The following is a 13,678-nucleotide window of genomic DNA, read 5'->3' on the forward strand; positions in this document are numbered from 1 at the left end:
AGCTGTTGTTTGTTTTGAACATAAGTCTCTGTATATGCCTACTTTGTACGCATAGGTACATTCGTGTAATGTTGTAATGTAAGAAGGTAATGTTTACTTTTTTGTTAATCATTCGATGCCTCTCTGAAGCATACTTGCAGTTAAGCGGCCCATTACCACCAAAGGAGTGGCACACCACCTCTGTCAAGGTGCTCAGTTCGGTAGCTTTTGTGTGGCTGCTCCCTCCATGTTATCTGGAGAAAGTAAACTTGAAGTAAATCTGATGGCACTAATAAGGCCTGCAGTCAGTTTTGCTTGGGTCTTTTGCCAGGATCCCTGCGTTTGTCATTTATCTAGAAGCAAAAGCTACAGAAATATTCAGCAGAGAGCATTGAACTGCTGACCTCGTTAGCACGAAGGCAGCTGAAGCACAGTACCGGCCGCATTTGCTCAGCGGCTGTGGCGTTCTGCTGCCGAGCACAAGGTTGCAGGCTTCAGTCCCTGCCACAGCGGCTGCACTTCGGTGGGAGCGAAATGCGAAAATGCTCATTAAGTTAGATTTAAGTGCACAATGTAAAGAATTCCACATGGTCCGCACAAGGAAGCAACAATTAATCCGAAGCCCTCCACTGAGGCATCCCTACTAAACCACTGCAATTCCAAGACATTCAATTTTGCAATTCGGGACCTTTAGGGGAATATTCATAGAATGATGATGGTGATAAGTGAATTTTAATTTGGAAGCATAGTAGCAACCATGAAAAGCAAAGAAACAACTCTGTTAGTGAAGTTTATTGCACTTTCGACTGTCACAGACCAACTCACCTGCTCACAGCTTGCTTAGGGGTCCCCACAAAGCATGCAGAGAGTGCCAGGCATAATGCGGAAAGGAAATGGTCTCTGAAAGCCATCAACCGAGAATGCTGCCCTAGTGTGAATGGAAAGCGTGAAAGCATGTGCCAAGATCGAACCAATTAGCCGCCAGAAGGCACGCAAATATGCCTATCTTTATAGAAGCAACAAGCATATTATCTGGGGGTATTTTCATTCATCGCACATTGGTTAATTCAATTTTTCGCTTCATTTGGCCTTTACTGAAGACCCTTGTAACAAGCAGTGGCATTCATACATAAGCTGAACCTTCCATTGTTTTGTTCCTATATGAGAGAAGGTGTTGGATGAGTTGACCTCTGCTAATGTTCACACATACATTTGTGCAACCCATGGTAATAGTTTTACCACATAAAGACTAGCAGGCATTTGAATGCAGCATTTCTGCATGAGATAAACAAGTACAGTTGCAAGGAAAAGAGAAAGGTATTTTCTGGTGCATCTGACGCAGGTCCTGGAACTGTCTAGGTTGCAGTATGTCCACGACGAGCTGAAGAGAAAGACTGAAGAAGTGGAGTCCTTGGAAAGGGTAGGATGCCACTTTCATTTATAACTTTGTATGCTGAGTGCCAGCTGTCTGAGTCCTGTGTAGCACAGGGCGCCGTATGCAAGTTTAAAGAAATTGTGCAGAAACCTTCGAAGCTGATTGATTTATGCAAGGCTTCTCGTAGTTTCACTGTCTGTGCAATCTGTCACTGCCGTCAAGCATCTAGTCTTTTGGATTTAAGCAGCTTCATGTGGTGCGTCACTCTCCACTAACCAATGGGATACTACTTCATTTACAGCCATCTCTCTAGTATTTCGCCATGCATGCCAACACAGAGAACTGGTGTAACCTGTGTCACTGAGTTTTGTAACCCTTCATCCACGAACGAGCACAGGTGTACATTCACTGCAACGGAAATGACGTTGTTACTGCTGCAACCAAACGTGTATCGTGCCCCATGCCTACTCTCCTCCTCTCCATCTCTCAGCATTTTGTTGTCTTCCTCTCTACGCTTTCCTCCTCCTCTTCACAGCCCAACCACTGAAGCATGAAAACTCGCTCCGCTCTGGAAAGAAAGGTTTGCTTTATTGAAGTGGCACATAAATCGTGATAGGAATATGAGTGCATGACACGGATCACATACAATGGCAATTAGCCTATTGGCACAGGTGAAAGAATGTTGGATTGATTTCATTGCTCTTCTGTCCATACCCTTTGGGGACGTAAGCTAAATTTTTGTTCACATTGCTCTCGCTCCGTGCACGTTTTTTATGTGCTACTGTTACTTTCAAGTATATCCCCTTCACGTGCCAATTCATTCCCATAAGAATTTAGCTTTACCACATGTCTTGCATCTTCATAACCATCAAAGGTGTACAACTGCTAAGTGAATTAAGAATTTTTAATGCTTAGAGTTCCGTCAAGTTTACAGAATCTGGATTCGATGCAAAAACTCTACAGGAATGCTGAGTATGACGTGCATTAACCATATCATGTCGAACGTACATGAAAAATACCTGTACAGCCACTTGAATGATATTCCTGATGTAGACCATTGAGAAAAATGATGAAACAAGTGAACCCACTACGTGATCACACACTGACACCAAGAGATAGCATCCAGCAGTTTACTTTTCCAACTTGTTTTGCTGACGTATTTGCAGCACACGTGCAATCAGAATTGGTTCGAAATGCATGGAAACCTCTGAAATACATTATCAAAATGTTGAGGCACTATGTGGACATGCACAATTAAGTACGCAGCACCTGAAGGGGATATATACCACTCCTGAGCAAGTCGCAGTACATTTGTACCAATAGCTGCAGCCTTACTAACCCGGCTATATTTGTCCTCCCACTTTGACTGTTTATTCGAAGGGCACCTTTTTTTCTCTCTGGAAAAGGTCTATAAAATATGACGTACTCATTAGATTCGAGTACGAAACCAAAACTACGACAGGTGCTGTCCACATCCCATCCCCCGTTTTTGGATCCCGTCTACTATAGTGTGCAACACAGTTAAAGAAATAATGGACCTCAAATGCCATGTCTGGCACTGTAGATAACAGGCTCAGGTCAGTCAATAGTGATAAAGGCTCGGACAGTGATCACTAGTGATGTTCAGTCCGCTGTGGCTTGGATGCAATACATTCTATTTTTCCAAGTGAGAGATGGCTTGGAAATGCTAAATGCTATTTCTGTCTCTTATTGTGAAAGTCTGATGAGGGAACAATCGAGGGTATTGCGTTACGAATTTTCTGAAGTATGAAAATTCGGGTGTGCATTTATCGAGGGCAACTGCCTATTTCGTTTCTAGCCGTAAGGAATTTGGTGTGCATTACAGTTGGACATATAAAAAAAAAGCATGAACACTAAATACAGTAACTGCATTTCCTTTCCTTCCATACAAGAAAGGTTGTAATATCTCCATTGGGATATGCTAGAAACTTTGCTGGATGACTTACAGAACCAATTCTTTAATAGAAACCTAAATTGCGGCTGCCATTACACCAATGTTTCATGAGTATACATTATAAATTGTCCTTTTGTTTGTCTCTGTTGCTGTTCTAGCATCAGCTGTAAAGCAGAGAACCTGTTCAAAGTCCTTATGAAGCAGTCTGTGGTCTAAAAAAAAGAAAACTGAACTGATACAGTAATGTAACTTTTAGTGTTTGTTTGTACGAAAATTTAGTATTTCTTGGCATTGGCTGTAGCATTGTTCAAATTTTAAGGTTGGCGAGTCTGCAGTAGCTCTAGTTCTTCGCCCATGTGCATTTTCGCTCATTGTACTATACAGTAACTGTATTGGTAGCGTCTTATTTTTGTACCTTTTGAGAAATTGGAACGGTTTTATATGGTTTTATGTGGCATTTGTGTAGCAGCTAATGTAGCTCTAAATCATAGTAGCATGCTTGGCTGGCACACAATAGGTCCATAATCAGTGGAATCCTGAGATAGTTATGAATTTCCTTCTTTCCCTTCTGTATTTAAATCTGCTATTTACATTGGTTACATTCAATGTAGCATGCCAATTTGTGCCTGAGAAAAGTTTAGAAAAGCTATTGCATTGGTGTAAAGCTCGCATACTTCAAGGTCTTGTGGGGGCAAGCGAAATTGAAGCACAGCCTCTTTTGCAAGGAGTCACAGAGCGGAATGATCGTGAATCACTAGGGTGAGGCTGAGAGCAGTGTAGTAGTGAGAAGAATGAGGTAATTCACCCACTGCCGATGTGGTACAGTGAAGGCATTGTTCATTGCTTGCAGGAACTCGCAAACGTCAAAGGCAGCCGCGTCGAGTTCTTCGAAGACATCAGTTCTGCCAAAAAGATCAAGCGGAAGCCTCGAGCCGTAAGGGTTGTTTGTGATCCTGTTGGTATTTTATTTGGTACACCCCCCCACCCCTCTCTTGCATTGCTTTTCTGCTCATTGCTGGTAAACGGTGTGAAAAGACAGAGAAATGCATAATGCAGCATCCCTTTTTTGTAATGTACCTTGTTGCACTTTTCGACAGTGCTTTATTACTAACCCAAGAGGATAAGGCAAACGTCTTACAGCAGTTTCATCTGATAAAAAAAATGTCATAGTTTATCTGCAGGTTTTGTAGTGTTCCTTGAAAGTGAAACTGTTTTACTCGGCGTAGTGACTTCGCAGCTATGATGCTGCACTGCTAAACATGAAGTCATGGGATCAAACTCCTGCCATGGCAGCCACATTACAATACAAGTGAAATGCAAAAACACCCATGTGCCATGCATTGGGTGGTCAATAAAGCTCTTCAGGTGGTCAAAATTAATCCAGAGTCCCTTACTACACTGTGCCTCATAACGAGGTTGTGGTTTTGGCTAATGAAACCCCAGAATTAAAAAAAAGAAAATGAGACTTATGTTTAAGTCTTTCAAAGCCCTTAAAGGGACACTAAAGGTAAATACTAAGTCAACGTGGACTGTTTAAATACTATTCGAGACACCTCGCAACGCTTGTTTCATGTCAATAAAAGACTTAGTTTACGAGAAAATTGCATCTGAAGGGTCCAAATACCTCTATCGCAATTCAAGTATCCTGCCAACCTACGAGGGAGTGGTGATGTTGCATGTGGCATCACCATCCTTTGCTGCCTTCAATGAGTAAAACGGCGCCCAACAGGCGGCGTTATGGATTTTCGCATGGAACGCAAACGCGCGGCCATGGAGAAACCGAGCCAAGACAGAACGGTGGATTCACTGTCGCTGCAGCTGCTTTTCATCAAGTGGTGTGGACAGTTCAAGTTTCCCGATACATCGCGTGGAAGGGGAGTTCTGTGCTACTTGCAGTTTGTGCGAGTTTCGCGAAACAGCGAAACTATCGCAGCACTATGTTATAACGAAACTACTGACACAGGAAAGCACGGGCGGCGCAGAGTCGAGCAGAAGGATGGATAAGTAAGCTAATTGTTGTGTGCTTTTAGCATTGTGTAGTTCCTGTGTGCTTTTAGCGCTCAAAGTGTTTATAATAATGCAGAGTCAAGCTGTGTTGTTGTCAAGGGTAATGTCAATCGATTCTTTAAAAAATAATGAAATGAACTGGGCAAGTAGCATTTTATTTCGTCTTATAAAGCTATACAATGGTGTTTCTATAACAAGTGGTTGAGAACTAGTGAGAGAGATTAAATGAGCAGTACCTTCGTCCTCGGGGGAGTCTCTAATCGTGTGCTGCATTTACCGCAGTCTCTCTATTACTAAGGCTCTCTGTTTGTGGCACTTTTAACGCCTTAGAGATTCTCGCGCACTAATCTATCACTTTTGCTCGACTTACTATTTGCCTTTGGTGTCCCTTTAAGTTTTACGAAGTGCTTAGAAATTCTTGAATTTTGCTTACAGCAAAGTTTAGTGGATTTTATTTGTGTATTTGACCATGAGATTTTCGCAAGCTGTAATTTCAGGCTATTCAACCCGATTTATGTCTTTCTGGTGGTAGGCAGAGGTTTATGTGCAAAAGGCCTAATGAGCATTTGTAAGCAATAAAAAAAAAAGTTTGCTTGTTGTTTACACAATGTCTTGCTTTGAAGATTTCATGCATTATGTGGTGCTTTATTTCTTATAAATGTACTATTGGGGTGCTTAAAAGCCATGAAAGCCTATTTTGTACGCCAGTGCTGTTGCAAACCCTGTATCCAATATTCGTTAGCGTATATATATATATATATATATATATATATATATATATATATATATATCGTAACCGCTGATATCGACAACATTCTAGAGTTGCTTTGTTATATCCAATAATTTGACACTTTTGCTTGTTAAAGCGGGGTTCAACTGTGCTATTTCTGTATTGCTCCCCCGGACTATTCCATGGCTAGTGTATCAGTTTGTCGTTTTGTCTCTCTGCTCGGTACTTGCATCACAGGCAATGATAAAACGAAAGTAATATACAGTCAACTGTCGATGTAATGAAATTCTAGATATAATGAAGTATTTAACATGCTATTATTTCCTGTCCATGAACACTATGCATTTTGAAACTCAGCATAACGAAGTGTGTTTATGCACAATTCAGGCACATACCCAGGGGGGGGGTCTGCCCCCCCCCCCCCCCGGAATTAAGATGCATACCCCCCCTCTCCCAGCCCACGCCACCACTTCTCATACACATTCCTATAGCGCCGCCAAACCACTGTTGAAACTTGAAAGCCATTCGGCAGTCAACACTTCATTGCCTTTTTTCACTCCTTTTGGATGGCGGTAGTTATCGGCATCCTTTGGGGTGTGAAGGCCAGTTCCCTCATCGATTCGGTGCCCACGCGATCAACTCAAGATGCATTCAGTTGTCACCATCTTTTCGACGGTCTTGTGCTTCGCTGTCGCTTCTTTAGTGCAGCCTTCTTCGTTTAGACTGACCCAGGTACCAAGAAAGGGATTCGGTTCGTGGTCAGCTGGTCTGTATTCACATGGAACGAGTTGCTGCCAGAGAAAACGCCAATTGCGTTTAATTTTTCCTTTTGCTTCATTATTTCCTCGAGTAACAGCTCGCCGCAACGCTGACAGGTTCTCGGAACCATATAACCGCGATATGGGTTAGATAAGGTGAAAAAATAATGCGAAACAGCGTCCATCATGGAACCCTGCAATAACCGTTAAATCCATAAGCAACATGGATGTCATCCGTTACCTTGTCTGGTTTTTGCCTAATCGTAGAGCACTTTTCGTGCAAAATTGCCACCTGGAAACGAGAGTCTCAAGGCGTTAAGAAATTAAGTGACGTACTGAGGAATCCATTGTCGGCAACCGAGGCAACAGCCAAAGAGGAAGAAAAAGCGAAAGTTAACAAATTTAACCATTGTTTATGAAAATATTTATAGATCAACATCTTTTTATTTATAGAGGAAGTAGAAAAAACGCCGCCGAAAGTGGATAACAATTCCGTGTGCTTTGAATGATGCTTCTACAGTTACCAGTCGAGCGGCCTGACATAGCCACTTCTATGCTGTGCTTATATAAGTGTCTTGCTAAGCTTCCGCGGTGGGGATAGCACTTCCAGAATCACAGCGTCCTGCGCCCTACGTGGTTGTACTGGACTGGCAGCCAAGCATTGTTACATAACTTCCCAAATAACAATACGAGTTGTTTGCAGTACTTTACTTGGTAGAGCATAAACGAGGGATACGAAACAACTGTGACGGTTCCTCAAATATATATTTCTCTATAGTTCTTCCAGAGCTCATTCAAAAAGACGCTGCTGTAGTCGGATACAAATTAAGTCTGCAGTGAAGTCCCGCCCACGCCCTCATAACCGCCAGCCACTGTTCTTCCGGGAGGCTGCAAATAATTCGTACTTCAAACTTTTCCTGTTCCCCGAATAGGGCGGTAACCACAAAAATAAAATTATTAGCGCATAATTTTATACATTTTTCCTCGCCTATTACAGTGGAATGGCCAAACCCTAATTCTTTATTGAACTGAAATAACATGCTTGCTCTGCTGCCGCTGTTTATTAAGTTTCGCTTTAGTTGGCAGTGAAGTTTCATGAGTAAAACGGGTTCAGCAGTGAAATGGACAACACCGCAGACTTTTGAAGAGTGCAATGCTCAGACTCCGTACACTTGGTCCATGTCTGTAGCACACCTCATTGCTTCCGCCGATGAAAAGACTCTTCAAGAACAGCAGACGCTCCGGAGGTATCAAGTACGACTACATTTTTAAAAGACCACATGACGACGATTTTGTTTACTTTTGTGATTGGCTGGCGAAGTAACACAACCGCGCGCAGTTTGTGTGCCTTGGTTGCCAACTGCTTTTTTTTTTTTTAAATCGTATTCTACTAAAGTAATCTTTATTTTACACTTTGGCTTCTTTACTTCTTGGTAGTGTCATTACGGCGCATAATTTGACGTAGTTCCCTGTTTTCCAAGTAAAGGAGAGGTGTTAGCAAAGCGCGTACCTGTAAAATACACCTTATTTCATTTCTCTTTTCTGGGTTTACGAGTTTTTATGGCGAATGGTGGACGTTATTCACATTGATACTAGTAAAGTACACACTCCCCCCTCATTTGCATAGAAGTTACCTTGGGTTGCCCCCCCCGAAAAAAGATCCTGCGTATGTCTGATACAATTTGAATATAAATTGAATATAAAGAAATTTCACTGCCGCTGTGAAGGAATACCGAGGCAGTAAATAGAAATTTCTGAGGACTCATTTGGTCAAATGGTTGAAATACATGTGGCTGCTTAAGAACTTGCCTCTCAAATCATGCGACCCAAAGCGGTACAGTTTCATGTTCCGTATAAAGTGAAAATGTAACGAGATTCTATCACGCCTCATGTGTGACCTATCATGCCCCATGTACCTGGAGTACTGTGTGCTCTAGGTACAAGTGAAAGGATGGGAGGGCGAGCCAAGAAGGATGCTGGCTTGATGAGCACTGTCTACCCGCATGAGGAAGGAGAAAGGAGCGAGCTTCCGGTAACGCGTGGGTGATTGGGGCAGGCGTTAACGTGCGTCTCCTTTTCTAGCGCAGCTGTTGCTGCGCACGGTTGTCAGTGTGGCTTGACCGCATACACAGCCTGCGTGCCCTGCTTTTGAGGTGACCTGCTGCGCGTTCAAAGACTGAGCGAGCTGGGATGGCGTGGCCCTGTGCCTTCCCTCTTTTAGTGATGGAGGTTGCGCAATCTAGAGTTTGGAAGATGTATCTAAGCAACAAGCAGACGAAGCATTTGTCTCCCAGCTGCTGGCGTTTTTCATGATGGCATCGCCCCACTGTGACCAACACTATCAGCCACGGGGGCAGAGTGTACATAAAAGCATGGCTGGCTTCGCTTTGTACTAACAATGTGACGATACCGTCAACACGGCATGAAACCATATGTTTCGTTGCCGACTCTCAAAGTGAACAAAACAATTCTTTTCTCATTTAAACTTGCTTTTGCCAATTGCATAGTAATTCAGAAAATTTTGCAGGCCCTTCCATGTATGTAAGAGAAGTCCATCTGTGGCTGTACTCATTTTGCATGAAATATTGAAGTTCAATAGAACATAATTTTGATATAACAAAGCAATTTGCTGATATTACCAACTTAATTGTGGGGAGGTTTTTCGTTACATGATGTGTACATTTACGCAGTTCTAATGCCTACTTACTGATCGACTAACCCAGCAACAATATCCATACATTTAGAAACCACACCATGCACCTTGTTTCGTTGTGACACCTCGTGTGGCATGTACATTGTTGCAGACGAAAACTGGCGTCGAGCAACGAGCCCTCACCTTTGATGACCTGGAGTCGAGCAACGAGAGCGAACACAACAGCGATGATGAAAACGACCCAGACTGGTGTCTCACCAGTGAACTGGGCCAGGTAACCGCACGTTTCACTTTCACTACTCTGGAACAGTTCACAGTAATCTGCCCTGTACTCAACAAATGCAGTATTCAGATGTTTGCACCAGTTATTGTGCAACAGAATTATGAGGCTCTTTCATCCCAACTACAGACCGCTGAAAAGGAATAGGTGAGGCTAGATTGTTGGATTATATTTACGGATGTCAGTTAGTATCACTTGCCTAGTTTGCCATTCGTGACACCATGGACCAAGGAAATTCGTCGCCAAGTCCAAACATTGATGTTCCACATTATCGCATTCATGCATGTGCATTCCTAGCTACACACACAAGACATGCGTCTCACCTCCATTCGTTTTCTACTCTACTAGCATGCACAATCCTTCCCATTACCCTTGCCCAGGGTGCCCTCACGTGGAATTGCTCATAGGTTGGGCCTTACTGTGAACTGAGGATTCATACTTGAGAAAGGATTTAAAAAAAATTGAAGCCGGTGATAGCCAAGGGATCAGTTTCTCCTAACTGTAGTATTGGCTTCTTGTGACGCACAGCACAGAACAAACCATTTGAGACAATTGGCACGTGAGTCACGTCGTATACCATGTGAGAGTGCAGCAGTTTCCATTGGGTCACAAATAAAGGAATGAAACACGAGAATCGTAGTCAACCACACCACTATTTTTTGCATGCGTCGTATCATATGGCAGCAAGTTCCTCATAAGAGCAAGAGACTTGACAGGGGTAGGGGAACGGCTGGTGAGAACCAACCCTGTCCATGCTAGGAGCCCCCAGCACTTGACCTGCTGAGCAGATGTTCGACGACTGCCGACTCTGCGACACGTCTCCCTCAAATCCTTTGCCTCAATATATCACGAAATGAAAATGAATAAAGAGCTGCATTCAAATTTTGCATTGAGGAGCATTGTAATCACGAGTGAATTTTTTTTCACCTTTATGAATGGCCTTAGAAATGGTAAGCTGTCATGTAAGAAGTGTCATTCAAATCACTGTTGTGTTTAAGAAGCTTCTCCCAAGAAGCTCCTATCCTGGTACATGGGAATGAAGAAATCATTTTGCTCAGCATGCACTGCACCACATTTAATGTGATTTGTTGCATTTGAAAGAAAGTTAAAATCTGCCAACTGCAAGGAATAGACAATTTTACACCATTTTTTTTTTTACAAAAATTGTTGAAAATCACATAATTTAATAACTGTAGCATTGTGATTGCAACTCTAACTTAAGCATAATGAAACATAACTTACGTAGCTTGCAATTGTTTGACATCTTAAGTAGACAAAATTGATGTTTTGTGCAGCACTATGAAAATTCCACTAATACGCAAGTACTTTCGCAAAACCATCGTAAACATTAACAATTTCACGTAAGCTGCTATATATTGTCCACTTTAGATGCTATGACAGATGCTATTCTTTCTCAACTTATCAATTTTCTGTAATTTCTAATAAAAAAAATTGAGGACCTAGTTTGAAATTTTGGTTTGAGGCCCTAGGGTGAAATTTTGCTTCCTATGGTTGGTAGAATTCCACTCTTATGTGCAGCAAATTTCATTCATACTGGTTCAGCAGTTGTCTAACAAGGGCATTGCATTACTTCAGATGTAAATATGAAAGTGAGAGTTGGCCTAGAGTTATAATCTCCTGGCTGAATCCTTCTTCCTTTACTCTGAATGTGCACCTTCTGATGAGATTAAGGCCAAAATCCAATGATCGCAACTGCATGTAAGCAGTCCATCAATTCCCACTTCCTTCTTCATGCCAACTTCATTCTTTCTATGCACCTCCCCATGGGCATGCACATGTAATGCCTCTGTGCACACTGTACATAATGTAAGTACTTTGCATGTTGAATTAGGAGGAGGGCACCTACGATGAGGGCCACTATCAGCTGCACCCCAAGAGAACAAGAAAGATGAAATCTCGAGGGAGAATACCAGCTAGTCGGCGGCCAAGGATGAGTGGTATGCCGGACCACCAGCACTGCCCCACTAAATGTGGCTGCGGTCTCCTTCAATGGTACTCTCCGCAGATTGAACTAAACTGCACCGCCTCTTTGCATTGCGCTTTCTTACTGAAATCTGGAATGCTGTGATGGTTGAGCATGGACGAGGCCTATTGGAGTTGCCACTGCAGTTGGAAAGTGGGTGTGACATTCTGTCGCTTAACCTGTTCGCATGTTCAATTCCCGCTGGCAACATTTTGATGGGTACTGTGCATTGGGTGCACGTTAAAGAATCCCAGGTGGTCAAAATTAATCCGGAGCCCCCCACTACAGCGTGCCTCATAGTCGTATCATGGTTTTGGCACGTAAAACTTCGGAATTTAATTCTAATTTCAACATTTCGGTGGGGACAAGATGGGAAAAAGATAAAGCTTGTGTATCATGTTTTGGGTGCAAATTGAGCGATCCATAGTGGTGAAAATTAATCCAGAGCCCTTCTCTTCAGCACCTCTCATAGCCTTTGGGTTGGTTTGTGATGTTGAATTGAATCACTCTTCTTTTGTTCCCTTCAGGCCAGCCGCAAGCGGCAGTTGCAGGAGCCTAAATCCATGAAGGTATGTTATTGCTCTTCTGTGCCTTGGAAGGAGGACTTCATTAATGGAGTTGAGGAAATCACTCTTGTTATGCATTTGCATATAGGTAACTCCTGCACAACACCTGGCACTTGTCCGAAGAGGACTGGCAAAAATTTGTAGATTATGATTTCAGTGTTTTATGAAATCGCTGTTCTTTTTGATTTTCCAATTTTCTTTGTGGTATGAATGTTATGCTGTTTCTCTCACCTCCTCTTGTTTATGTGCAGCAACTACGGTTGACTTCCTTTAATTGGACGCTGCCAGGACCAACGAAATTGATCCAATTATCCAGCGAGTCGAGTTAAACAACATGCAGAAAAACACGTCAAAGAAACATAGCTGATTCACTTGGACCAATGTCATTCGACGCCTAAATAGACCTAGTCTGGCCACAATAACTCCTCGTGGGCTGTGTCAGCTGCATGGTCGGCAGCATTAGCCCGCTCTTGCTTGCATGGAGTGTGGGGTGATGAATATGTGGCGGCGCTTTGCACTGAATTTTTCGCTGCACAAAATTTGGCGCTAAAGATCCCTCCATGAAGGTTGGCCTTTATGCAGCAAAGCACACGAACATCGCTAACACAATTCCTGGCCCAATTTTCCTGGGAAAGAAAAGAAGGCAAACACCGTAATCAGACATTGAGCTACCATTATTACATGAAAAGTTTTCCTATAGCACGTAAAAAGTGAGTGTTTTGTATGGGAGGATGACATTCATTCAACACATTCACTGTCCCCTAAGCTCTGCCAAAAGAGGCTGCCAGTAAGGGAGTCACTATTGGGGTCACCAAAGAGGTTAGGCATACGTACTGGCCAAGTTAGAAATATTTCGAATTATTTGGCAAAAGCCAAGTTTAGGATCGAAATAAAAATTTGGGCCCATAAATATGCATAGGCGCCAGCTAGGACTTTTGGTCAGGATCGAATTAACCAAGAATTCAAGTTAACTGGAGTCGAATCAAAGGAAGCCTATTGTATATCCGGAGAGCGTGGTTTAGACAGCAGTCAGCTGTGTGTAAAAGACAGTTCTTTAGATAGTAAAACTCTTATATGAAGAACACAGATATAATACTTGGATGTAACGCAGTAAGTTTGAAATTTCCTTGGCCATGCTTTATTGCAAGGAATATTCTACTACTGTATATAAAATCAAAATTCAAGATCCAAGGCAGTAGTGGGTACATTGAAATGAATATTTGTTAGCCGACAGCTCAAAATATGTATTCTGGTGATAAGAATGTGAAGTATGCAGTAAGTGCAACTTAAGACTACACATTCCGGACGCATGTTCAGCAGCTTGACATGGCTGGCCCCTTAGTCGGAAAGCCCATATGCCAATCCTGAGTGATCACATGGTTGCTTATTAACAACCGTGCAAAGGGTTAGTATTGCTCACTTGCCATGCAT

General features: G+C 42.6%; 1 protein-coding gene across 8 annotated transcripts in view; it reads left to right on the forward strand.

The window, feature by feature from the left end:
* Positions 1-12,406, forward strand: part of LOC139052759 (chromosome-associated kinesin KIF4A-like) — a 124,410-nt gene extending 112,004 nt beyond the window's left edge. For 7 of the 8 annotated variants that reach the window (XM_070529832.1, XM_070529834.1, XM_070529833.1 and 4 more), the window contains 5 exons: positions 1,322-1,399; positions 4,120-4,203; positions 9,569-9,691; positions 11,550-11,710; positions 12,209-12,263. In XM_070529832.1, coding sequence (XP_070385933.1) covers positions 1,322-1,399; positions 4,120-4,203; positions 9,569-9,691; positions 11,550-11,710; positions 12,209-12,248 — 486 coding nt within the window. In that variant the 3' untranslated portion in view covers positions 12,249-12,263. Of the gene's footprint in view, positions 1-1,321; positions 1,400-4,119; positions 4,204-9,568; positions 9,692-11,549; positions 11,711-12,208 lie in introns of all 8 variants that reach the window. The other variant, XM_070529829.1, reaches the window with a different exon arrangement.
* The last annotated feature ends 1,272 nt before the right edge of the window (positions 12,407-13,678 follow it).

Source organism: Dermacentor albipictus, unplaced genomic scaffold (assembly GCF_038994185.2).
Source record: "Dermacentor albipictus isolate Rhodes 1998 colony unplaced genomic scaffold, USDA_Dalb.pri_finalv2 scaffold_33, whole genome shotgun sequence".
NCBI lineage: Eukaryota > Metazoa > Arthropoda > Arachnida > Ixodida > Ixodidae > Dermacentor > Dermacentor albipictus.